Source organism: Lissotriton helveticus, chromosome 5_1 (genome assembly GCF_964261635.1).
Source record: "Lissotriton helveticus chromosome 5_1, aLisHel1.1, whole genome shotgun sequence".
In the NCBI taxonomy this organism is placed as follows: Eukaryota; Metazoa; Chordata; class Amphibia; order Caudata; family Salamandridae; genus Lissotriton; species Lissotriton helveticus.
The window spans coordinates 1,886,507,430-1,886,534,616 of record NC_136065.1 but is presented as its reverse complement, the minus strand read 5'-3'; the positions used below and the strand labels follow the sequence as shown (position 1 = coordinate 1,886,534,616).

The window sequence follows — 27,187 nt, the reverse complement described above, 5'->3', positions numbered from 1 at the left end:
CCACGACCCAAAGGCACCACAGAGGGCACTGCAGCACTTCACACTACAACCCTGGTCTCACTGACAATGCCGTTCGACAAAGCCACCGAGCTCCTGCTTGCACCATGGCCTGTGGACACCTCTTGGGGAGAACACGTAGCAGTACCCTGCAACCCTGGTCTCACCGACGCCGCTTCAAGCTGACATCGACGCTGCTGCCTGCACCGTGGTTTGGGGGCATCGCTCGTAAGTTACTCGACGCACCGCCCCTTCCCACACCGCAGCATTGGCCCACCGATATCTGCGCCAGTCACTCGCTTTCGTCAGCCAACATCGCTTAAACAGTGTCGCTGCTTGCACTGTGACCTGCCAGCACCGCGACAAGCTCCATCCCACTTTGCACCACAGCCTGGGTCTCACCAACGCCGCTGGACGACAGTCAGCGAGCCACTGCCTCTACCGCGACAAGAGGGCACCGCACACCACACCGCAGCCCTGACGCCGGCGCTCCAGACTTCAACCGCACAGAGTTGGACCTGGAACGCGTGTGACTTCAAGGGCCCAACGACTACTGCACTGAGCACAGAACCGACGCCTGCCAAAGCCGGCTCTTCGGAGCTCATCCCAAGGGGGTGAGCAGGGGTTGTTTTAGAAGTGTAACTCCCTTATCCTGCCTGGGAAGAAGGGTCCCCACTTGGACAGCGTACCTGCCAACTAGAAACCCCCATTTCTAACAGTTCCTTTCTTTAATGTCATTAATGTCAAAGAATATGTGATGTCACTTCCGCTACCCCAGGCATGTTGGTGAATCAACATGATTTTCAAAGCACTGCGAGAGGCGCTCAGGAACCTCTTGCAAATCGGAGAGGTTTGTGATTCTGTCGGGTTATTAAGTGCTATATAAATGATACAATATAATTAAAACTCACAGTTTTCCATTTTTACAGATAAGTACAGACGGAAACGACGGAAAATCTATTTTGGGGTCTATATTAATTTTTAAATATGGAAAAATGCATAAAACAAACCCTTCTTTTGGACAATTCTCACTACTGTTAATCAAGGATGGATGGCAGGTCAATAGCTGTACAGATTGACAGGTAAAAGTATTTTAAAAAATTAAAAGATGTCCTAATGAGGTGAAAAATAACTGAAGATGATTCCTGAGCTTTTCTACAATATAAATGTTTATAGGATAACACTGTACCGGAAATTTCGAGAACACGTTGGAAATTTAGAACTGAATATACTTTTATAGGTCAAATAAATGTGGAAATATACCCACTGCAGCTTAATGCTTACACTAAACACAAAATAAATATGGATAATACGTATAAAATTAGCAAAAAAGAAATAATGATCAATACAAACAAATGTTACAAAAAAAATACCATAAAATAGGAGCCCTAAATATAACACAATAAAATACAAATAAAGAGCTTCAGTTCCTAGCCTTATTAATGGCATGTATTAAAATGTGTTACACTATAAAAAGCAAATGCTAATGCGATATAAAAACAACACTGGCCTGAATTGTTATCCAGCTGTTGTAAGAGCTTTTCATTAAGACGCCAAGCAAGGCAGCAGACTCCATTCCCTCCCGGGTTGCTACCAGCATTTCGACAACAAACATGAGCTCCAAAAGTGCTTTCTGTCTCATGACAAACGAAACTGTGTCTATCACATCTGTTCATGGTATACAAGACAGTGGCTATTCAATAAACATGTGCGTGAGATAAGCTTGGAGCTGCCACAGAACGAGCAATCTGACTTGTCTTTCTGGAAAATTCATAGTTTAATTGGAGTGCAATCCACTCTAGCATACTTTTCATCCTAGAAAAAAGTTGATGCTTTAAAACAGTGGTTGGCAAATCAAACTTTGATAACAAATACATTTTTGCTAAGAGCTTGGACGTCATTTATTTACCAATATATTAACAACTTATTTATGTTTTACTGTTTGGTCATTTTGGATATGGTGATATTTTGGATCCGGATTGCCTACTCAATAACATCTGGAACCAAGGAGCCCGAAATTAGAAAAATTCAGTCGCAAACTAACTCTCATTGACTTTGCTGAATGCAAAAATATTTCCATTAAAGCTGCTGGGAAGCTACAAGTGACAGTTTTTTCATCAGTGCTCACGGAATCCTTTAGTGAATTCCATTTTTCCCGCAACTAAATATATACAAGATAAAGTACCTCTTGCTGTGCATTATAAGGATATTGGATGTCAGAGAAGTTCTGTGACCATATAGAGGAACACATCCGAAGGCAGAGTTGCTTTTTAAAGTGATGGAACTCCAAGGTGACTTGCAATATCCTCATAATACATAACAGGGGGAACGTCATTGCTTATAACACATGGTCACACCATCACTCTTCCCACAAACTTCTTAAAATCTTGAAGTGTAGCTATTTCATATGAAAGAGATGGAATGTGTGCAGGCATGAACAATAGAAGTAAATTTGTAGTGCAAAATTATACACAAAAAGCATTTAGTTACTTGTTGCAAAAATATATTAGAATCAGTTAAATGCAAACCAGACTTAACATTTTTTTTTTAAGCTGTGCCTCAGAACGTGTAGAAACATGCACAGATTCTATCTTTCCTATAATTAGTTAAAGCAGCCATAAATATCTCCTATCTACTAATCACTATCACTTTTTAGAAAAATATATCAGAAGATGGAAACCTGGTAACCCTTTTCAGTGTTTAAAAGGTATCTGTGATGATCCTCCGTGACTGGCCTTTCACTCTGGCTGCAGGCTATCGCAGTAGGCATTGTGAGGTCAGAAATCAACTGCAATAACTTGTGAGCAGCTAATAGAGACAGGGTTTTATACATGACTGCCGGCTCCTGCGTTACTAATGTATACAGAGCCAATTGGAATATTTGTTTTCCCTCTCTTTTTAGGTCTGGCCTAGACAGCTTTTTCACAAGCCTCAAGCATTGAAAAATCTTAATAAAAATAAATACATATAAACAATATCCAGGGGGAGAGTTGGGTTAGCCCACTTCATCTAATGGTCTGTTAAATCATCATTCACGTTCTGATTCCGGCCGCCCCTGCATATAACCTAGAACAATGGAACATCCGACTTGATCCATTAGCTATGTTGCACTTCTGATCACATCTGTGCATCCATGTACAAGGCAGTGTAAGGGAATTCCTGTCTTGGAACTCCTACAATCCATACATGAGAAACATTTACTACCACGCAAAATTAGACCACAGCAATGCCATTTTATGCGTGAGTAAATCAATGTATGAGTGTAAAAATATGTGAATTCCCACTTGTAAATCATGCCATTTGCACACTTGCGTTGAAATTAGGCACAAATGGTTTTGCGATTGAGACCGAATATCTCAAGTGGCCGACAACCTAATTAACTTAGGGGCATATTATCAAGGACCTATGTTAAAATTATCGCTGTTTTATCGGCAGGAAATTGCCGATAAAATGGCGATAATGGGCTTGATAATACGCCCTTGTTAATTCCCATAGAAGCCCATGTTTTGGTGTTAACATGGGCTTCTATGGGAATTAACAAGGGCGTATTAGCCCATTATCGCCATTTTATCGGCAATTTCCTGCCGATAAAACGTTGATAATTTTAACACCGACCCTTGATAATATACCCCCAGGTCTGTTGGTATATTGAAGCCATTTTGATCGTTGCCTCTTAAGAGGCTGTTGTGTTCCTTTCCCTTGTGTGTGTCTTGCCTGATGCTTTATAAGGACAGGCTTATATTTAATGAAAACAGTGGATTGTGTGAATTTGCTATACGGTTTGCGTTATTAGTTATTATACAAGAAACAACTTAATGGTGTGCTAGTTGAAATGTTTTAAATAAAGATTTTTTAAACAAAACAATAAAACCTGAAGGTATCATGCATGCTCCGTCCCAGCTTGCCCAGCATCCTTCTAATGAGCCTGTATCGAATGTCTCAGTGGAGCAGGCGCTTGGCATAAAGGCTGTGGGTGTTTACAGTCAGGGGTCTCACCTCTCCAAGTGGAAGCGCAGGAAGCGCAGCACCGGCGCGCTGGGCAGGACGGTGCAGGCCATGCAGGTGAGCAGCTGCCAGAGGCGCAGGGCGGCCGGCTCGCCGGGGGCCGGGCATCCGGTGGTCTGCTTGATGAGCTGGCAGTACACCTCGTCCCGCAGCGGCTCCAGGTCCAGGCAGGTCTGCAGCACCCCCTGCATCAGCGGCACCGGCTCGGCCTCGGCCTCCAGCTGCTGCAGCGAGTTGAAGATCTTCAGGGCCTCCTCGGGCAGCGTCGTGTACCCTCGCTCGCTGTCCGCTGCGGGGGAGGGAGAGAGAGAGAGAGGGGCGTTCACGACCACAAATTTCGTCCACAGAGAAGCAAGCCAAGCAGTTTGAAGCAACATTCCAAGCCCAAAGCACTGCACAGGGTACCAGCAAATATGTACCGATGCAAGAGGAATGGGGGAGAGAAGGGATGCCTTGAGGGGAGAACAGGATAAGAAAGGAGGGGGGAAACGCAATGTGGGGGAGAAAGAAAGGGTGGCATTGGAGGTCTTGGTGGTAAACAAGGGGCTGCGGAAAAGGATAATGTGAGGCACCCCGGCACAGAGGGAAGAGACCGAAAAGGCGAAAAGAAGGGGGAGGGTTAAATAATAAGAAACGTGAGTAAAGTGTGAGGCAAAGAGCAGCGAAATAATGGGGAGGACAGCGGGAGAGAGGGGCAGTCAACTAATATGTTTGGGAAAAGTTGATAGAAAAAAGCTAATGTAAGGAGGAGAGGAGAGACGTACACAATCAATGCGAGAGACAAGCATTAGAGCGACAGCGAAAAATATCATCACCTCCCCCCGCCCCCCCTCCCCTACTTCTAAGCGAACATGCAGGGACCGCAAACAGCAGTCATTCATTAACAGAGATCGATAGAGCCGCAGCGAGCCCCACCGCCCCAAGGCGCCCAAAGCCGCGCCGGTCCCTCAGGAGCACATTCAGGCTGTACGCTTCTAGGATCTAAGTAGAGAACAGAAACTCGCTGTTTTAACCTAGCAATTAGCTGGCAGCTTCGTGGAGCTTTCACTACGGGCATTATTATCGTCCAACTCAGTGATACCTAATCTTATCAACCTCAAGCGGATGGACGGCTGAACCATCCCTGCCTGGATTCAAAAGTGTCCCCGGATTGTTACAGTAGGTATTCTAACCCACTGGGTACCAAAGGATCATCAAATCACAGGTTTTTATTCAGCTTAGCACCAAACAGGGACCTCATATCACTAAATATAGCGTCTTTGACAAAATAGCGTTACAGAGTGCGCCCCAGAGCATGAACTCCTTATAGTCCAACTGTGCCAAACGCAGATGTGCGCGTCTAATTTCACTGGGGCAGACTACAGCGACAGCATCCTACTTACATGGCCAGCAAGATGGGTCATCAAGTTAAACGACATCTGATGTGATTTGCAGGTCACAAGTTTGCAACTCAAGGACTCAAACTTGGAGAGTAAACGGAAATGTATTATTCTATTACTGGGCCAGAGCTGCGTCAATTCCAAGGAACTCTACTACAGCAATCCAGAGCAGCAGTACAGCCTTTCACCACTTGTGCACTATTCAGCATCCCATGTGATCAGAAGCCAGCTAATTAAGTCTGGCTCCGGGCAGCCTCGTGCTAAACATCAGTGCATTTGGCATCTTAGTAGGAGGCTCAGTGGAGGAGCCCAGGATGCTAGCTACAGAGTTATGGTACTACCCTGTTTCCCTCTTTGTATGCATACTGTACAATGCAGCACACATGCAAATACGCAAAAACGAGCAGGGGCAGGATTTTGTTGCGCAGCCATGTCTACAATTCTTCATGGATAGGGACTGTCATCAAAACCGAAGGTTGGTTGAATGGGAACATCCGTGCCCACCCATGGAAGGAACCCTTGATGCGAAATAACACAAGGCACCGCATTGCGCAGCTTTCTGTTACTTTTGGTTACAATCCAACATAAATCGCAATTTGCATTGGGTTTGCATTAGCAAAGTAATACAAACCCAACGCAAAGAGTTTGTAAATCTGGGCCAAGGTGTAGAGTGCTTATGAGCTCCTAGAGATGCACTATTACTGCAAGAGAAGAAGGGTGGAATGCTCGACTCCTAGAGACACGCTTTCACTACATGAGATGAAGGATGGAATGCTTGACTCCTAGAGATATGATGTCATTACAACAGATGAAGAATGGAATGCTCGTCTCCTAGCGACACGCTATTGCTGCGAGAGATGGACAGAATGCATGTCTCCTAGAGACACGCTGTGACTGCAAGAGTTGAGGGATGGAATGCTCGTCTCCTAGATGCACGTTGTAACTGCAAGAGATGAGCAATGGAATGCTCGTCTCCTAAATAAACACTATCACTGCAAGAGATGAAGGATGGAATGCTTGTCTCCTAAAGACACGCTACCACTGCAAGATATGAATGATATAACGTTTGACTCCTAGACACGCTGTGACTGCATGAGATGAGAAATAGAATGCTAGTCTCCTAGATGTACGCTGTAACTGCAAGAGATGAAGGATGGAATGCTTGTCTCCTAAAGACACACTATCACTGCAAGAGATGAATGATTTAATGCTCGACTCCTAGAGACATGTGTGATTGCAAGAGATGAGGGATGGAATGCTTGCCTCGTAAAGAAACACTGACTGCGAGAGACGTGCGGTGAAATGCTTGTATCCGAAGACACGCTACCACTGCAAGAGATGAATGATATAATGCTTGGCTACTAGAGACACACTGTGACTGCAAGAGATGAGAAATGGAATGCTTGTCTCCTAGAGACACGCTGTCACTACAAGAGATGAAGGATGGAATGCTTGTCTCCTAGAGACACGCTGTCACTACAAGAAATGAAGGATGGAATGCCAGTCTCCTAGAGACACGCGGTCACTACAAGAAATGAAGGATGGAATGCCTGTCTTCTAGACACACGCTGTAACTGCAAGAGATGAGGGATGGAGTGCTTATCTTCTAGAGATGCGCTGTGACTGCAAGAGATGAAGGATGGAATGCTTGTCTCCTAGAGACATTCTGTCACTACAAGAGATGAAGGATGGATTGCTTGTGTCCTAGAGACACGCTATCACTACAAGAGATGAAGGATGGAATGCTTGTCTCCTAGAGACACGCTGTCACTACAAGAGATGAAGGATGGAATGCTTGTCTCCTAGAGACACGCTGTCACTACAAGAGATGAAGGATGGAATGCCCGTCTTCTAGAGACACGCTGTCACTACAAGAGATGAAGGATGGATTGCTTGTGTCCTAGAGACACTCTGTCACTAGAAGAGATGAAGAATGGAATGCTTGTCTCCTAGAGACACGCTGTCACTACAAGAGATGAAGGATGGAATGCTTGTCTCCTAGAGACACGCTATCACTTCAAGAGATGAAGGATGGAATGCCAGTCTCCTAGAGACACGCTGTCACTACAAGAGATGAAGGATGGAATGCCCGTCTCCTAGAGACAGGCTGTCACTACAAGAGATGAAGGATGGAATGCCTGTCTTCTAGACACGCTGTGACTGCAAGAGATGAAGGATGGAATGCTGGTCTCCTAGAGACACGCTGTCACTACAAGAGATGAAGGATGGAATGCTTGTCTCCTAGAGACACGCTGTCACTACAAGAGATGAAGGATGGAATGCTTGTCTCCTAGAGACACGCTATCACTACAAGAGATGAAGGATGGAATGCCAGTCTCCTATAGACACGCTGTCACTACAAGAGATGAAGGATGGAATGCCCGTCTCCTAGAGACAGGCTGTCACTACAAGGGATGAAGGATGGAATGCCTGTCTTCTAGACACGCTGTGACTGCAAGAGATGAAGGATGGATTGCTTGTGTCCTAGAGACACGCTGTCACTACAAGAGATGAAGGATGGAATGCTTGTCTCCTAGAGACACGCTATCACTTCAAGAGATGAAGGATGGAATGCTTGTGTCCTAGAGACACGCTGTCACTACAAGAGATGAAGGATGGAATGCTTGTCTCCTAGAGACACGCTGTCACTACAAGAGATGAAGGATGGATTGCTTGTGTCCTAGAGACACGCTGTCACTACAAGAGATGAAGGATGGAATGCTTGTCTCCTAGAGACACGCTGTCACTACAAGAGATGAAGGATGGAATGCCCGTCTCCTAGAGACACGCTGTCACTACAAGAGATGAAGGATGGAATGCCTGTCTTCTAGACACGCTGTGTTTGCAAGAGATGAGGGATGGAGAGCTTGTCTTCTACAGATGCGCTGTGTCTGCAAAGGATGCATGACTGACAGGGCGCTTGAGTACTAGCAGAAATGCACTATCCATGCAAGAGATGAGGTACAGACTGCATGTTCACTGCAAGAAATTAAGAACGTTGTGCTTGCTGGCTCGGGAAGACACACTATCACTGCATGAGACAACAGATGGTGTGCTTGACTTAAAGAGATGCACTATCACTGCAAGAGACAACAGATGGTGTGCTTGACTTAAAGAGATAGACTACCACCGCAAGAGATGGATCATTGGGTGCTTGAGTACTCCTACAGGCGCATTATAACTACAAGAGATGAGGAATGGGGAGCTTGTCCTCTCCAAGAGGTGCACTATGACTGCTAGAAATGCGGAATTTAAGGCTCGTTGGCTTCTGCACACACTATTGCTTCAAGGGAGGAGGGATGAAGGGCTGGTCCTGTGAAAAGCCGCACCAGCATTGCAAGAGTCACCCGATGGAGTTCTGGTCGGTTCCTAGAGACGCACTATCATTACAAGAGACGAGGACATTAGTACTCATCTGCTCCTGGACATGCACTCTTGCTGCCGAGAGACACAGAGTGTGTGTCTGTTCCTAAAGATGCACTATCAATTCCTCTCCACTGAAACACCAAGCAGAGCAGCTACGGCAAGTGACAGCTTAAAACCAAGGAATGTTTAGTTTGACCCTTCTTGAGCGAAAGCAAAGTGAGGAAGCGCATTCTCGGGCACAGCCTTACCCGTCATTGTGGGGGACAGCACACGTCTACCCACGCTTCGCTCTTCTGAACTCAAGCAAAGCAGTGAGCGTAGCCCACCGAAAAGCAAAACAATGAAGGTGTCTGAGGTGACATGAAGTACCATTGACACTGCTTCTGACTGTACACGCGTCAAATCACCAACAGCCAATCAGAGGGCAGCTCGGCGCTTCCTGACAAGCGGAGGTGGTGGGTGACGTAACGACGAGAACACTGCCGGCCGCCAATCAATAGCGGCCCCGAAATGGAAGTCGCGTTCCCCCAAACCCCTCCCCCTTGCTATAAAGAGCCGACGACCGCCAAATCAGTCGTAGTCCCGGAAGCAAGGTGGTCTCTCCGGAGGCAGCATCGACGTATTGATGGGGACAGGAAGAGACTGCTGGCGAACCAGCTTCTGGAGGTTAATGGGCGCGCACGCACTCCTGTGCTCCATCATCCACAACCGGGCACGCTTTATCCATTTAATGAGGACACCTTCGCTGTAAGAGCCCCGTCCCTGGGATGTGTGAGCCCACCCCAGGCAGAATCATTACCTGCTGCATTTTAGCGCCGGGCTTGCTTCCGACGACGTGTTTCGTTCATACTAAACGTGAGCTGCCTTCTCAATGAAGGTCCCGATCAGAGCCCTACCCAGACATGTCATGGCTGCACACACGCCACGAGCCCCAGGCTCCTTCCAGAGCTGCCCACACAGGGACAGCTGACAAAGTCCCGCAAAGAGTGCTTAAAGGAGGCCAAAAAGAGACTGCGTGCTGACTGCAGGTCGCCTCGAGGCCGTTGTGACTTCACAGCTCGCGGCCAACCACGCTCTGGAAATGTGCTTTTCTTTGCTAACTTGAGGACATGTAAACATTGGAAATGCACCAACAGGTTTAAAGGGCATGTCTGCAGCTGCACAGGCTGAGTAATACGGCACGTCCGCCCACCACTTCCATCCTGGAATGAAGGATAGATGCGCCTCAACACTCCCATCCCGACATCTTTCTTTGGCACATCTCAGCCATTACCGTCTTGGGGAAAAACACGTGCACTCATCGCTTCCAACGTGGTGTCACTACTGACCAGGAATCAGTGGAGCTGACCAGTGTCCATTAGGTGATCAGTGCGGTGCACGTGCTTGACTGAGTGGCTGAACTGCAATCCTGCTGAGCGCATTAACACCAGCGAGCTATTAAGTGTTCACCAGTGTCAAACCCCCCCCCCCCCCCCCCCGAATAAAAAAAAAGAACAGATGATGGCCGGAATGCTGAACAATGCAAACATTCACCCCGAGTCACAGATCTGGGTTTAATCCAGGGCTTTAAGTAGGATGAAAAAACTAGGGGGGTGGGTGGGTTGGTTGTCTCTCAAAGGGGCGTTAACGATATAATTAAGGACATGGCTTAAAAACACAAAATTGAAAATCTGTGCTTAGCATAGTGTACCGCCCGACTGGTATTTTACTGCTTCTGTCACAACATTCATATATATATATGCACATTTGAAATCACCTTGAAACTTCATCTGGAGCAACCCCCAGTGGCTAGGTGATTTCTACTCAAGCTGCAAAATGCTTGTTATGATGGACTGGCTTGTCCCTTGAAGAGCCTGCTGCTAATTTGCTTGAACATTTGATATTTGAGCCACACCCAATACACTTTCACCATATTTGAATGCTCGGGAACCCCGAGACTTGTTTTAGTGCTCTTGTCCATCAATTTTACAAGCAGATGATGCGATGCCCATGTTGCCGATTCATCTCGTCGATCAATCATATGCTGTGGAACTTCTTCCAATTGTAAAGCGCTCTGATATCCTTCGGGATCAAGTTCGCGCTATATAAAACTTTATAAATAAATAAATACCACAAGTAACATACCTACAATAAGCCAGGTCTATTGGCTTAGTCAATTGTTGTTAGTTGCATAAGAAAAGCAACACCTATGGCTTTGTTGTATATAATATTGAAAATGCTTCAGTTTGGACATGATGAGACTGTGAAAGAACTACAACAAGCCTCCTTCAAGTTGCATTAAAAGGCAGTGAATGTTGGCACCACTGCAGAGTTAAGATTTTTTTTTCTTCACAGAGGGTGAAAATGGAGAGCCCGATAGAGACCTGTCTCGGCACCTGCTTTATAGAACTGCCGCTGCTCAGCACCAGCAGGACCCAGCCCACTTAAAGTCCTGGTTTAACCCCTATCGCGCTAGCGGGTTTTCCCGCTGTGCGCTGAAATTAAAAAATCGCACGGTTTGTGACAAAGCCAGCTCGTCATCCGCGTAGCGCAGGTAACGCCCATGACGAGCTGGCTTTGGCATCCGCGTCGAAGGGGTTAATCCATCATTTTTTGCTCACCACTCCACCCTAGTTTGGACCCAGCCGAATGCAAATCATTCTTGACCCTGCTTCTCATGGAAACAGTCCAGCCTAAACTGCCAAGCTAACCCGGAAATAAGCATCCTGGGACCGGATTTGGGGTATCACTACTCCTCAGCCAGGCTAGCTTGAATACAGTGGAGCGGTGAGCACGAGGCCCACGTCTGCGCATACCCTTCCCACTATGGGCAACAAAACCAAAGATCTGGGGATGAGTGTTTGATTTGTTCAGCACTCTTTCCATCATTTGTTTGCGCAGCAACCCTCCCAGAATAGGGCCATCCAGCAGGAGTAAAAAGATGAGAATTTGAAAGCTCTGCGGAAAATCATGTAATGCTTTGACTGACTCTAGAAGCAGAGAGTCGGTCCTAGAGTTCTCAAAGACCTGCCTCCAAGGTGTGTCTTTTAACCAGTTTACTGCGGCCGTTATTTCGGCACAGTGCGGGCATTCTAGAGAGTGGGCGGGGCCCGTCGGCCGTTGAACGTTCACAGCACCAGCCAGGTAGTGCTCCGAACGTTCAGCGGCCGACGGCAGCACTGATAGGGTTAAAAGGGGCATCATTGGCACTGCTGAAGCAGAGTGCAACGTTCTAGAGGGATACAGTAGAAGTACTGAAGCGGAGTGTGTCGTTCTAGATGGATAAAGTGGCAGTACTGAAGCAGAGTGCGGCGTTCTAGAGGGATAAAGTGGCAGTGCGGAAGCGGAGTGCAACGTTCGAGAGGGATACAGTTGCAGTGCTGAAGCAGAGTGCAGCGTTCTAGAGGGATAAAGTGGCAGTGCCGAAGCGGACCTCGGCATTTTAGAGGGATAAAGTGGCAGAGTGCAGCGTTCCAGAGGGATAACGTGACAACTCTGAGTCAGAGTGCAGCACTCTAGAGCAGTGATGCTTGACCTTTACATGCGGCACCCTGGGCAGCAGCAGCACTGGGCTGCTGTTTACTAGACAGCTCTAACATGGGAAAAAATGTTAAATATACAGCAAGCACTTATTTAAAGCTTAATTGTAGTTAGGTAAAGGAAGCAACTAGGCCTTTCACTTTAGGAACATTTTCATTTTTAAAGACAGCCACTAGATCTACATGCTTTTCTTCCCCTACACCCACTTTACACCTCCGCTGGCATCAGTGCGGCCCTCGGTCACAACATAGACCAAACTTTGTGGCCACTGGGAAAATGTTTGTGAGTACCCAGGCTCTAGAGGGACAACGTGGCAGTGCTGAAGCGGAGTGCAGCGTTCTAGAGGGATAAAGACACCATTTTTTTTCTGGACAACGAATGGACCACAACCATCAGATACAGTACAATACGCTCTGCACAGCACCTTAGAAAGAATGCCCCCCCCCACTTCCCAGAATGGTAACCAGTGAAAAGATTTACGACCCATAGTTTCATGATCATGTCTATGGAGTTGCTCCAGAGTGGTGGATTCATTGTAATTTGTTCACAATTTTGGGCAGCAGGCACAACTGTAAGCTGTTGCAGTAATGCACGCACCTGCATCTGCGTAATGCACGTCTGCTACCACTTCAACCTGTACATAGTAACGTGCACTTCTTCCCATCATCCGGTCCAGGAGTCAGTGCTGTGCATGCGCAACTGCAAGTTCCTGCATGGGATCAGAGTGGGGCACGTGCACCCACGAGTTCCATTCGGGGATCTGTGCAGTTTATGTCTGCTAAGCACTTCCTTCCTTCAATTACTAACAGAGAAATCAGTTTTGTGACCTTCAGTACAATGTTTCCAACCTTGAAGTCAGCTTCTGCACGTTAACCTACAACTGCCACCCTAGAACACACCAGCTGCTCTTACCACCAGTCAGTGCCTTAGTTAAACCAGTCTGGCGAGTGTTCATTCAGTCCTTTTATCATGGGATTACCATCCACATGCCTGCACGGTCACAATTTCCTAGTGAAACAATGCCTGGTACATGTTCAATACTTCCATCATGGAAGCACCCTGGGCAGATAACGGTTTCATCTCAGAGCCACTGTGATGTATTCGTACCATCGCAATCTTGCAATCAGCGGAATGGGCATGTTCCCCCCCATTTCAATCCTGGAATCAGTGTGGTGCGTGTACGATTACCACTTCCATCCTAGAATCATTGTGGTGCATGCACAATTACTCTTCCGTCCTTATATCAGTATGGTGCATGTAAGATTACCACACACATATGCTAAATGCGTGGCCCCAGGATAATTGGTTCCCATATCTCGATAGATTACCCAACCGTGGCCTCAGGCAAGAGATACTGAGGCTTCGAATTGGTATCAATCCATGGGTAACAAACAGAGACCTCAATATAAGAATGTTAGATGAGGAAGGTCACTGTAGGTGCAACTTGAGAACTAAGGGGGACTTGATGCATTTCCTGTTAGACTGTGTGGTACTCCTAGAATATAGGAAAAGGTGGCTGCGCCCAGTATTTCTAAAATATGAGGTAAAAACAAGGTTTCAGGCGGTGAAACTCCTTTCTGAAATCCCATACTTGGATATTGTAATAGCCCTTGGGAAGTTCTTAAAGGAGGCCCTTGGGGCGCTAAGGGCCAAAGAATAACCTGCATTACTGTATTTTTTAGCTTAGCAGAAGAGACCCTCGGAGGGATAAAAATGTGTACAGGTTTTAACATTTGTATATAAATTATGTAGTTTTAAAATGATGTGTATGATATTTTAATGGACACGTTTTTAAAAATAATAGGTGTACAATTTTATGTTACATACTCAAATCGGCGTTTTACTCACTGTATTGTTTAAAGACCAAGGTCATAATAAACATATATTTTGACTTGACTTGACTTGTAAGATTACCACACCCATCCTGGAAACAGATTGATGAATGTACAGGCAAGAAAGTAAGTCAAACTGTGTGCATGTACAAACTCCAGGTCACACTTGCACAGATAAGGGCATAGCCTGAGAAGCTTGCTTTTGATCAACCTCTGCCAGCCTATACAAAAATACCTGGAAGACAGGCTCCTTAATCAAAGCTCTGAGGCTCTGGAACAACAACCAATTTACATAAGAGATAGCCAGCTTCTCTAGCAATTCAGAAGAGAGTTTAACGCCCATCTCTTCAACAAGCATTGCTTTCGAGCTATATTCACTCCTGCATTGAAGAATAACCTAGTCTAACCCTAAGACTCTCCCATTCAGATTCCACACACCCACCGCCATCCTCGCACGGTACACAAGCTCTGACTTCTCTTCCTTACCCCCTGCCGCCAGCCTGTCCAGTCTTGCGCTTCTTCTACAGTACTCTGCTACTCTCTACACAAACACCAAATACATTACAACACAGCAGTATAGATGGGCAGCCCAGGATACATTTGTAGAGGCAACAAGAGTGCAGGAAAGAGGTCAGCCCAAAGTAACCATTTTTTATGTATTTATTTATGAAGCGCCTGAATCCCCCCTGAAGGGCTATCTCCACGCTATGGAGGAGCTATGGAGGAGCTGCAGTAGGCCATGAGAGGGGACAGGTGATAAGAGCATTGCCGCAGATGGATAGGAAGCTGGTTCCATTAGAGAGGGGCTAGGTGAAAGAAAGTGTTCCCACCCAGTCGCGATTTTTTGAACCACGGTACAAGAAGCAGAGATTTGGTTCCCGAGAGGAGTGACCTAGAAGGTAGGTAGTGGTTGAATTTTCATGCAAGATAGTTGGGACCTTTGCCATTCAAGGCCGTGTGCACAATAGCACAGTTTAGATTTGACTTGTTTGCGTACCGGGAGCCAGTGAAGTTGTTGTAGGAGAGAAAGAGAGGCAGTTCTAGGAGGAGCGTTTGTGACGAGGCGCGCCACAGTGTTTCGGACCACCTGTAATCTGCTCAGCGAGGAATCATTAGCTGAGACCAGAAGAGCGTTACAGTAGTCCAGGTGGCTTAGTACCAATGCATGGATGAGAGTTTTCCTTGTGGACAAGGGAAGAAAGGGGAAGACTCGCCGTAGTAAGCCAAGTACATGAAAACAGGAGCAAGAGGAGGTTGCAGCGTGCTCTTTCATTGTCAGATCCTGGTCTAGGCGTATGCCGATCACCTAGATCCACCGGCCACCAATCTGGTGACCACAGAAATGGTGCATCTTCAAACAGCATAATCTTGGTCTTCCCTGCATTTAGCTGGAGGAAATTGCTCCTCATCCAGCTAGCTATGGCTATCATACCTTCCGAGAAGAAAGACTGGACCTTAGGGGTGGATTTATTGAATGAGAATAAAAGCTGAGTGTCGTCAGCGTATGAGATTGGTATAAAACCTAGTGTCCTGAGTAAGTCCACTAGGGGGGCTACATAAATGTTGAATAAAGTGGGACTGAGACAGGAGCTCTGAGGTACTCCCTTAGTCAGTCCCATAATCTTTGATCGAAAGGGGCCTAGATTGATAGTTTGAGTACGGAGGGAGAGAAAACTCGCCATCCACTGGAACGCCTGTCCTCTGGGTCCGATTTCTTGAAGTCTCCTGAGCAGGATCTGATGGGAGACTGTGTCGAAGGCAGCCGATAGATCCAGCAGCATGAGAAGTACTGCTTGTCCGCTGTCCAGGGACTGCCTGATGTTATCAGTGACCGCAATCAAAGCTGACTCGGTGCTGTGCCTAAGCCTAAATCCGGACTAAGATGGATCGAGGCATCCCGTGGATTCGACATAGTCAGATAGGTGTTTGTTGAAGTGTTTTTCCAATATCTTACTCAGGAGAGGTAGAAGAGAAATAGGACGAAAGTTCGATAAATCATCCATGGGGGCCTTGATATTCTGGCGTATGGGAATGACTTGTGCCGCCTTCCATTCAGCAGGGAGATGTTACTCGCTCATTGAGAGATTGAGGATTGAAAAAATGGGAGGGAATAGTTGTTTGGAGAGCATGGGGGTGATTTTGGTTGGAAAAATATCCAGCGGGAAGCCTAATTTTACTGTGAATAACAGTGATTCCGCCTCATCATCGGTGAGAGGAGGAAAATTTTTACAACAGCTGCAGCTTAGTTGGGGCCGAAAGGCAGCAGGAAGCAGAAAGCTGCTGAGACCACCCAGCTGAGATGATTTTATCATAAATCAGCTCAATCTTCGGTGTAAAAGGTGTTGCAATTTTATCACAGAGTGCTTGAGAGGGAGCCTCCTCAATGTCGCATTCCTTTGGATAGGTGAAAGATTTGAGGATTTGGTATAGGACTCTAGGGGCATTCCCTGCCGGATTGGGCTGTAGTGCAATATGAGCTCTTTGGGCTATTTTTATATGTTTGTGGTATTGAGTCAGAGCAGTCTTATATCTCTCTTTATCCTGTACATCATGAGAGCGGCGCCAGCTCCTTTCCAGAGTCTTACACCACCGTTTTTCCATCCATAGGTCGGACGAAAACCAGGCTGTCCCAAGGGGATTTATGAAATCCAGTTTACATATGTGTATGTGAGATGACCTCAAACCACCTGAGCAGCTTGGGCATGAGAGTTCAATAGAGTTCTAGGAGGACCGCATTCCTGCCCGATTTCCAGGATATCAACACAAGAGAAGTTCACATTTAATTCCTTAATTACACTTAGAGCTTCTGGGCGCAATTCATACACCCCTGCGTTAAGGCTATCATCTACCCTGCCAGCAGCCAGGGTAACAATTGCAAAGGTGATCATTCATGTGAACACCAATTCAATAAAAAAGTCAAGTTCACACACGTTTTTCTGCTCTCAGATTTAGGCTCATCATTGGCGTGGCCTTCAGAATCAGCAAACTTTGAACTGGTGCATTAGGAAATAAGCAATGTATTCACATTTCCATTGACAGCCTCGCCCCGTTCCCAGCAGACGTTTCCAACCCATCCTACTTACAGCTTTGGTCCGTGCTTGTGCCATAGGGGAAGGGTAGCAAGGAGGCGTAGAGCGGGCCGGCTGTATGCCGCAGGATGGGATTGTTCTTGTAGATCTGCTCCACTATCTCTGGACTCGAACGGTGTTCCTTGGAAAAAAGAATTGCCAAGTAAAAAATGTTAACTTTAGAGCAAGAGTAAACACGCTAACGTGTTGACTAGCCAACACAACTTCCAACCCGCTCAACAACTGCAAGAACAAATCACCCTATTTCTAGTTCCTACTTTAAACAATCTCTGCCACTTTCTGATGCTTGTATTCCTACACACTGATTTAAACTGCAGCAACCCTGCTATACATCCTTTAATCTGAAGTGGGATTTCAAATAACACTGGCATACAATCGCACATTTAAGACAAATGGGCTTGAAATTGATTCAACAACTGGCAGTATTGCAGCCTGAACAAGCACTCTGTATGGTGTGGGTGCCCTGTGCAAAGACAAACCAATGAATTTGCCAATCACAAGAGGTGTTAAAATCCTAGCTAATTCGACCTTGCTGATCCGGTGTGGCTGAAATTCACAAGGAGAATAGACTATCAGTAACAATGCTCCACTGTTGGTATATTGCATGCATGTGATTTTTTTATACTGCGAAAGACAGCGTACAAAGAGAAATGCCAATGCGTGACTGGAGTGAAAGCTGGGTTCCAAGGGCAGTCATAGGCTGATACTACGTCATGATGTACTGTACTTCCTTTGGGCAGCATTAATGTGTAAAGACATTTTTAGTGGACAGCTGTTTTATTTTCAAGAAGAGTATCCATTTTCTTAACAGCCATTTTAGCATGAGGCAGCCATTATGATTGCGGCCTTCCAGATTTCAAAACAATCCCTTCTACTAATCTGAAACAGACTCCGGAAAAGTCAAGTAAAAACACAAGACTGTGCTGTAGCCTCTTACCTCCAGATCTTTGATGAGCAGCTGGGTGGGAGTTTCAAGGGGGGCTTTACTGTCAATGACCTTCTGGATAGCACACACCCAATGCACAGCCTCGTTAAGGTGCTCAGTGTACAACTGGTAGCGGTGCTTACGGCCGAAGACGGTCACATTCCAGTAACCTGGAGGGGAAGCATGACACAAACCAAAGAGACTTAGACTTAAACATGAAAGATTTCACATTCAGATTTTTAATGGTCACCGGCTGCTATAACACGTTTTGCACCCATCACTCGTGGTAGAGCAATACTTGGATAAACCATGATGGTCATGGTCAAAGACGAAGTACCAGAGGCAAGTCAGTGTGAGCTACTGGATTCCTTGTCCACAGGAAGACCCGCCCATGTGTCTAGAGGCACTAACAAGCATATTATATGACATTTATTTTTATTTTGAACGTTTTATATAGCGCGAACAAGATGATTACCCCAGAAAGACGTAGAACTATGTAACACACCTATCAGCCGTTGTTGCCTTGTATGATTCTTTCTTTGCAGTTCTTCCCATCCCACACAGTGGTCAGTACTAGGTCTCACCCGTTTCTTTGTAGGACTGCTTATCGGGCCACCTCACAGAGCACAGGCTGGTCAGGACAAGAGATCCAAGTTGTTTGACCTTCTCACTGCTGGCGTAGTAGTCCAGTGAGTCCTGGGTGAGCTCAAACCAGTAGTTTCGAAGGCGGATCCAAGGAGTTTTCACACCACCCTTCACTTCCCTCTGCAGCCAACCTAAAAGATAAGTTGGTAGGTCAATCTCTCTATTTTGCATGTCTAGTACTGTACATTATTTACATTATAATCACCACTGCTACTGGTAAGGTAAACAAGTCCTGCTTCTAAGCCTTCAAATGTAAAAGCAGGATCACATAGCGTTCACGAATAAGCAGGGCCATTCCACAAAACCTAACCTGATCCTAAAATGCACACCCAGCCAGGGCAGGGCTCTAGTTAGATCATTTAAGGGTATGAACAATGTACATTTCGCAGGTAAATTGACCAGAATTCATAGTCTAGTACTTCTAGTTTTTCCTATAAAATCAGGTTTCTGGCGAGTTCTTTTAGAAATTCCTTTTTGTTCCAGAGTTTTTTTTGTAGGATTTGTGGAGAGGAGAAAGGTGTAGAAATTTGTCAGCAATATAGGCCCCATATCTACCTAAGATTTGTCATTTATTTTGTCTGGAAACAAGCGAGCAACAAGTCAATTTGCAGGTTTTTCGTCTAGATCTATAGCCTATCATGTAGTCTTTTCCCACAATAGTTTTTTAAACTCTGGATATTTCCTTATATTCACACAGTTGCCATTGTTATGATGATTGAAGAACGTGCAATGCTCCAGACTGGCAATCTTCTGATAGATAACCAGACTGACTGTGAACAATCCCTGTTCTCGACCAGGATGGCGCTTTTGAGTCACAGATATGCACAAAAGCATTCAAACACATAAGCCGAGAACGAAGGCTCCCATTAAAACAAGCATTGGCATAGCCAATAGGTCTCGCTTTTGGGACCTTATAAGTATTTAGTTATGCAGCACAATATCCTTGGTGCAATAACATTAACGGTTGCATGGTTAAACACTTATAAGGTCCCAAAGGCGAGACCTATTGGCTATGCCAATGCTGGTCTTCTTTGCTCTGGGGACAAGTATTTTCTTTTTTAATTTCAGCTCCTGATGGATTTTCTTCACACCTGCCGGGCATTTTCTTTTTAAATTTAAGCTCCCATTAACTTTTTAATGCTGTCACCGATGCCCGTTTTCCACTTTTTTTTATTGCCACTGTTTATTTTAAAGATTACGGGGGTCAGAAGTTTAGGCAGTTAATCATCTTGCCATACTGCTCATCAACATAACTGCAGGAGGCATACAGAGGGCAGACAAATCTAAGGGGCAGGGTTTTAGGTGTGAGGTCTAGAGTGGGCGCTCTGCTAGGTTCACGCACAGCTAGAGACTGATAAGCAAATAAGGTGCCTGCAGAAAAGGGGCTAAGCCCTGTAACCCCTTCTGATGTGCTTAGAGAACACACCAAGTAAAGAAAAACCAATTTCGCAGCACACTTATACAAAAGTAACAGTATAGAAGATGTCACAATGGACATAAAGTTCCAAGTTCAAGAGTGAAGGGGTTGTCCACAAGTCAAAATATCAAATCTTCTTTTATTTTTCAAACATACGCCAGCCGACACGTGTTTCGTCGTCAGGTCGCGACCTACAGATCCCTCACATCTACACTTATAGCCCTGAGGAGTCGCAGAAACGGTGTGTTTCTGACGACAAAACACGTGTCGGCTGGCGTATGTTTGAAAAATAAAAGAAGATTTGATATTTTGACTTGTGGACAACCCCTTCACTCTTGAACTTGGAACTTTATGTCCATTGTGACATCTTCTATACTGTTACTTTTGTATAAGTGTGCTGCGAAATTGGTTTTTCCATACAGAGGGCATATCAGGGGTTGACACTTTCGCAGATAACAAACCCAGAGCTTATCGAGGACAAGAGCTAGGAGGGGTCTAGTGTAAAAGCTGAATTGGAGAAGTCTCCAAAGAATGGAGGAGTCAGTCATGGGGAATCTCCAGTATCATTTATTGGACACCCAGCGTGGGGTCTCAGAGCATTCGTAATGTCGCTGGTGCTCCTAGGCATATCACACTAAATTAAAATTAATTAAATGAATGTGAACTTGGGTAATGTAACTGATGCTAATTGGGAGCAAGGTGAGCGAGTGAAAAGAAGTCAGCAGAGCCGTCCCCGCCTGTTGCATTAGATGCGAAAGCATCAGAAAGCAGCCAGGAAGCCAAGTGGATAAGGAGTAGGTGAGAGGGGGAAGCAGGATGTGGCACTATGGCCAGAGCTGCCCACTTCCGAACTGGAAAACCAAATTTGACTCTCGTCATCGGATCAATGCCTGGGATCATGGGGAAATCACTTAAAATGAAAGTAAATAAATGAACGTTAACTTGTGTAATGTATTCAGTTGCGCCTCCCCATTGGGAAGTGTCCCTCTGAATGCACTGCCTGATGCCAATTCAGACGAATTTAATCCATGAAATCCAAATTTCAAATACAGGTGTTCAAGCACATCGTTTATTGTAAACGGTATGGATGTAATCTCATTGAATTCAGGAGTTATTCAACAGCTTCCTTAAAGTATAAATCCATAATCAATTAAACAAGTGTGTATTGGCCCCAATGCATTTCGGGCAAATAACCGCCCTTTGTCAGGGGTTTTTCCTAAAACAAAACTAAGATTGGGCGAGTGAGACAACAAAATTCAAAAAAGGGGAATATTGTTCCCATAATATATCATGCGTTACATGCAAGGTGGAATAGTCTCCCTGTGTCTTTAAATGTCCATATGGTGACATGCTGATAGGAAACTATGGACGGTTCAAAAGAATACGGCGCCACCTCCGTGAGAATGTGCAGTGATTAATCAAGGTAAAAGAAGTTGTGCACAGAACGAACCCGTGGATATACCGAGTGTTAATATAACGTGTGCCACACATTGAATTAGCAGGATGACTTTACATTCATGCGTTATATGTGAATAAATCAATGTCCATACCTAGCTACAAAAATGTAAATGTTGAACATTCATACAAGGCTGTGACGATATCTGTGTTCATGCCATGCTCAAGGTGTGCTTTAAAATTGTGAAGCCTTCATTGGCGCTGTCAGCGTTTGATCAGGCAAAGTTTCGGATTTCATGCATACTCTCACACGTTTATGAAAACAGCGTGTTTGCAAGACAAAGGCTAGGTGTAAGTGGCTTTACCTCATGGCGCTCGAATGCATGGCATGCCGCAGTGATAAAATCAACCTGTTGTGCTTCCAACGCAGGTTAGGCTAGTAAAACGAAGACACCCGTAGCTACCGCCATATTAATGAAAGTGTAGGGTGAAAAAAGGTGCTGCCTTCATTATCCCGAGAGACAAATATTTGCCATCTTAAAGTGGTGTTAATGCGTGCAGATGGAGAAATAACATGACTGAAAGCCTATAGCATAGTATAGTAATTTCACTGGTATGTTAAAGTGATAGAAATTGAGGGTAGAGAATAATGAGATTGAAGGGTCCTAAAACAAGGAAGCAAAGCAAACAGAAGAGAGAAAACGGCAGGAATCGAAGTAAAGAGGAGGATGCAAGGAGAGGTACAGAGGGAGTTAGCATGAAAGGAGACACGGCCGGTGGCCGTGAAACTGAAAGTACGGCCGGCCGGCCGTGAATAATTAGGGGATGAGCGCACGCTGAGAAGCTGCCTTTGATGTGGTAATGCGAGGCAGGCAGGCGGCATTGTGCACGCGCTTTTTAGGGCTTGCGCTTGCGCAATGACAAAAAGCACATGCACTTCAAGAAATCGCCAGTGGAATCGTGCTTGGGTAAACGCTGTTTAAGCCCCTATAGAGCTTCGCCAGCTATGCGCATGCGCCCAGCAGGCGAGCCCTAAAAAGGACGTAACATGGCCAATAGGTCGACCCTTTAATCAATTCATAACTTTTAATCAAACCGAAATGTACAACAGAATTGCCTTTCAACTTTTTTTTTACCTTAATGTTTAACGTTTTAATAAGCATTAAGCCAGACAATGATGGTTCAATACCTGGACTGACTTTTCAAAGCCTTGTAACCCAGTTTCACTTGAGGGTATGATTTAATGAACACCTATGAATTTTGTTTTAGATTTTACTGTATAGTAATCTGCCATACTGCTTTGTGAGTCACTCATCACTATACACTCTTGTTGCATCGGATCGTGTAAGCTGAATGCCTGCCATAACCCTCCCAATATCCGTTTGTTAAATGCTTGTGAACATCTGTTGCACTGCAACCCTCTACCCTGATTGCAAAGCGTGCGGACATGTATTTTACGAGACAGTTTGTGCTTTACCACACTGAATGAATGAATAACTGAATGAACAAACGTGTGCAACCACGACTCCGATGAACCCTGGAAAGCAAGAGATGTCCCTATGAGAGGCAGTCTTTGTCAAGAGTGATGGAAATGTCAGTCGCACGACAGGAGGTAGAGCTCACTGGTGAAGAACCTCACAGGTGACTGACTCTAATCCAAGCTCTTTCTGTCATTCAGGAGCCCCTGCCTAACACATAGGCAAGGTTTTTCATTTACAGTATTTCATAAAAGGAAGAAAAAAATCTTTGTCGTGCATTGAGCTAGTTTTTCCCCAGGTGACCTGCAGAAATATAAATTCCAAGACAAATCGGATTTGGTGCAAAAAGGGGGAAATTGGATTAGAGATTATTGGGGCACTGGGTAAATGCTGCACCCCAGGATATCACATTTATCCTGGTGTGATAATGATCTACCTCGGAATTTGGCCCTTAATCTCCCTGTCCCCAAAATAAAATAAAAATGCATAACATAAGGAACTGTAAATGGGTATTCAAATATATACATGATATACATCATATATTCTTGATTTGCATGAGGTAGCCTTACACTTGACATACAGTAGATATCAATATGAATGTTTTCTAAACTCTAAATGAATGCACAGTGCTTGGTTTGCACTGTTTGATCATTATTACACAGACACAAACTGAGTTTGCAACAATGACTGACAAGCTGGGATCTAGACTGAACCCGGTGTATGTTGCCACATACACATAAATCATGCCACCCATTTTCAACACAGAGTTTTTATCTTCCGTGCCATAAACAACGTACTCTAGAGTAAATAACAAACACTCATAGGCAAAGCAAATAGGTCTTTCTTTTTTTTTTTACCTACTTGCTTTGCCAATCCTTTTGTATGATATTGTGTAGCATCAACCCGGAAAAGGAAAACAAGCATTGACATCCCTCCTCCCCCAGGCCTCTATTCACCAGGCGCCCATCTCAAAAGCGATGGGAGTTTCCCAAGCCTTACAGTGCTGCAAGGGTAGGCTACTGAAGGTCGAGTGACTGCAGCTCAAAAAGCAACAAGCAGCGAAGCGGAAGGGGTTGGGGAGAAATCCTAGCACATTGAAACTTGAGAAAAGTAAAGGGTTGCCCCCGAAAACATTGTCTGACATTTCATCTCGTTATTTGAACGGGGCGGAGAGATTAGGTGGCGGGAGCCGAAGCTAAACCATCGCAGAAGGGCAAACAGTAACTCAAGCAGGAATCAAAGAAAAAATACTATTTCAAATTAACACAGAAGCGTAATGTTAACAGTAATTGGTCTGTGGGAGGAAACAAAACTGAGGGACAAAGAGGAAGGATTAACCACTGGCAAGAAAGCATTTTTTAATGACAATCAAAGCTACAAATAAAAAGTCAATGGGCGGGCTGGAAGCCCACACAGTGAATACAGCATGTCTCGAAGAGACAGCACATGCGTTGCTTAGGCTCGACCTAAAAAGGAACAATGGCACAGCTGCTGCTGTCGGGCATATTATTCAGTAGGCAAGCGTATGCATGTGGCTAAGTAAATAAATAATAATAATTTTAGTGGCGTAAAAGTGCTTTTTCCACTGTGGAGCAGAACAGCAGCATACAACAGCTGCCAGACCCTTCAAACAAAAATGCAAAGGACAGCGAGTAGTTCAGGCAGCAATGGAGGAGTGGAAGGAGGAAGCAACGAGGACTGGGTGGGGGCACGAGAGAGCCAAGAAGCTCCTTAAGGCTGGGAATGGGAGAAGCAAAAAAAACTAATAAAAAAGAAAAGCCAGGGAATGGTAGAAAAATCAATCGAGCTTGGGAGGGGAGATGAGGGAGCAACATGGAGCACGCAAGGGGTGTTTGATGGTGGAAGCAGCATAGAAGGGCGAGAGGTAAGAAACGTGCAGTTTCATGGAGTGCTGAAAGGAGACACCAAAAAAATAGTTCAGTGAATGTGAGCAGTGAAAGAATAGAAGTCATCCAATCAAAAGGATGGCAAAGTGGCTATTCTCAATGGGAGGAACAAACACAAGACAAGAAAGGCAAGCCACTGAATAACAATCATTGGCAACGCAAATAGGTCGTACCTATGCAAGCTCTTAGCGTTTTAGCCATTTTGTACACCAGTATGGCTGCTGTTAAGCATGGCTAAAAGTCTGTGGTATAGAAGAGAGTGGCGTGGAGTGGCGTAAGTTGGCATTAAGTGTTATAGAGTGGAGAGCCGCAGCATCATAGCATCCAGAGGCCTAGATTAGAGTGGTGCAGAGCAGACTAGAGTACAGTGGCGTAGACTGCATTGGCCTAGAGTGACATACAGTGCAGTGGTGTAGAGTGGTGCAAGGTTAAGTGGTGCAGAGAACAGAGCGGTAGCATACAGTGGAAAGCTACAGAGTGCAGTGGTGTAGAGTGATGCAGAGTAGAGTGGCTTGGTGCTGAATAGAGCAGCGTAGAGTTCAGTGAGAGTGAAGTGTTGCAGTAGAGCAGAGTGGTACAGGGTAGAGTGCAGTGGCATAGAATGCAGCGTTGCAGATTAGAATTGAGTGACGTACAGTAGAGTGGAGAGGCCGAGACTTGAGTGCTGGAGAGAGCAGTGGTTTGGCGCAGAGCGGCACAAAGTGCTTTGGCATGAATTAGAGTGGTGCACAGTACAGTAAAGAAACAGAGTGCAGTGGCATAGAGGGGAGTGGTGCAGAGTAGAGTGCAGCAATTGAGTGGAGTTGCCTAAAGTGGAATATGCATGGTATGGTAGCGCACTGCTATTACAGGCAACACATTTTCAATTGAAATTACCATTACATTTGCATAGGCATACAGTCTTACTGATAAAAGTATACAGCACACAAACAATGTGTGGAAATGTCATCACCTAGTGTATGGAGTTGTTTTGATCGTATTGAAATATTTGTTTCCACAACACTTAAGAATTACATTAAAAATTGCGATATTTGTGCTTTCCTAATTCTGATATATTCTGAAATGTCTGCACAGTTTATTACAGACATTTAAACTTTGGTGTGTGCTGGAAAAAAAATCTTTAACAGCAGGTGTCACATAAATCCTCTCGCTTTGAAGTCAGAGAAAGAAAAGTAAATACAAAGGTCCCTCAGAAGACAGTCTGACATTTGACCTCTGTCTTTGAATGCACAGCCAACGTGACAAGAAGATTTAAAGGCCTGTTTACTTAAAGGATCACAGGTGGAACAATACAAGGGGCCATTGTAAACAGGTTTGCACCACAGATGAAACAATCTCAAGCTGGACAGCCTAAAACAAATAATTTACAATCTTAAATCCATTTACTCACAACTAATATTACAGTAGCATGCTCTAACATTATACAGAACTAAATCTAATCCCATGGGCGGTTTGTGGGAGTTCCAGAATTGGGATATCCTGAAAAATGCGGATTTGTATTTACTAACAAAGTTTTGAGATTGCTGGTTTCCAAACTTTAACAGACCATTATATTCCTGTTAATGTTTGTACATTTACGTACACCAGTTTCTGAGGGAGGCATTGTAGCAAGCCACTCCATAATTGGTGTGGAAGTAGACAACTAGGGTGGTTTCTCCACAGGGGAAAAATATTTTGCCCTTAAAGAGAGAAAAAGCAAGTGGAAATCCACCTTTGGTAAACATCTATACATGTGCACTAGTTGTACAACATGTACTATTGGGCCTGTGTAAATGTTTACGCATAAGACTATATCTGGAAAGCGTTGACTGTTGCAGCTTCCCTGTCGCACTACTGGAGTTTTTGAAACTTCACAAATGTGTAAATCTACATCCAAACATGAGTTATCAGAGTAGTTTTATTTTACAAATCGGCAACCAGTGTTTAAATGTTCTTCGTAGATGAAGTGCAGGTGTTACCCAGTGAATCTAAACCTCCCATTTGTATTAGCAAAGACCACTCGCAGGAAAACGGTCATTTATCCAGGTTCTGGGAGAGAGGCTGTATTCTCCCATGTTAGACAGTGAGAGGGTCTTTACTCACCCACGGATGGCGCTACAATGGGAGCAGCAGCTGCCCTAGAGTGACATAATGGCTCCAGATTGCAACATATGGCCTCTAAAGGTCTACCTGCTAGGTAAAACAGAGTACCAAAATAACAAAACTTTTATTCCGGGGTGGGGCAAGGGGGGAG

At 45.1% G+C, this 27,187-nt stretch overlaps 1 protein-coding gene across 5 annotated transcripts in view; it reads right to left on the bottom strand.

The window, feature by feature from the left end:
- The window catches only part of PLEKHH3 (pleckstrin homology, MyTH4 and FERM domain containing H3), a 294,750-nt gene that overhangs the window by 76,486 nt on the left and 191,077 nt on the right, over positions 1 to 27,187 (bottom strand). For all 5 annotated transcript variants that reach the window (XM_078645364.1, XM_078645365.1, XM_078645366.1 and 2 more), the window contains exons 4-7: positions 18,697 to 18,888; positions 18,125 to 18,282; positions 17,182 to 17,308; positions 3,994 to 4,291 (exon numbers count right to left, since the gene is read on the bottom strand). In XM_078645364.1, coding sequence (XP_078501490.1) covers positions 3,994 to 4,291; positions 17,182 to 17,308; positions 18,125 to 18,282; positions 18,697 to 18,888 — 775 coding nt within the window. The remainder of the gene's footprint in view (positions 1 to 3,993; positions 4,292 to 17,181; positions 17,309 to 18,124; positions 18,283 to 18,696; positions 18,889 to 27,187) is intronic.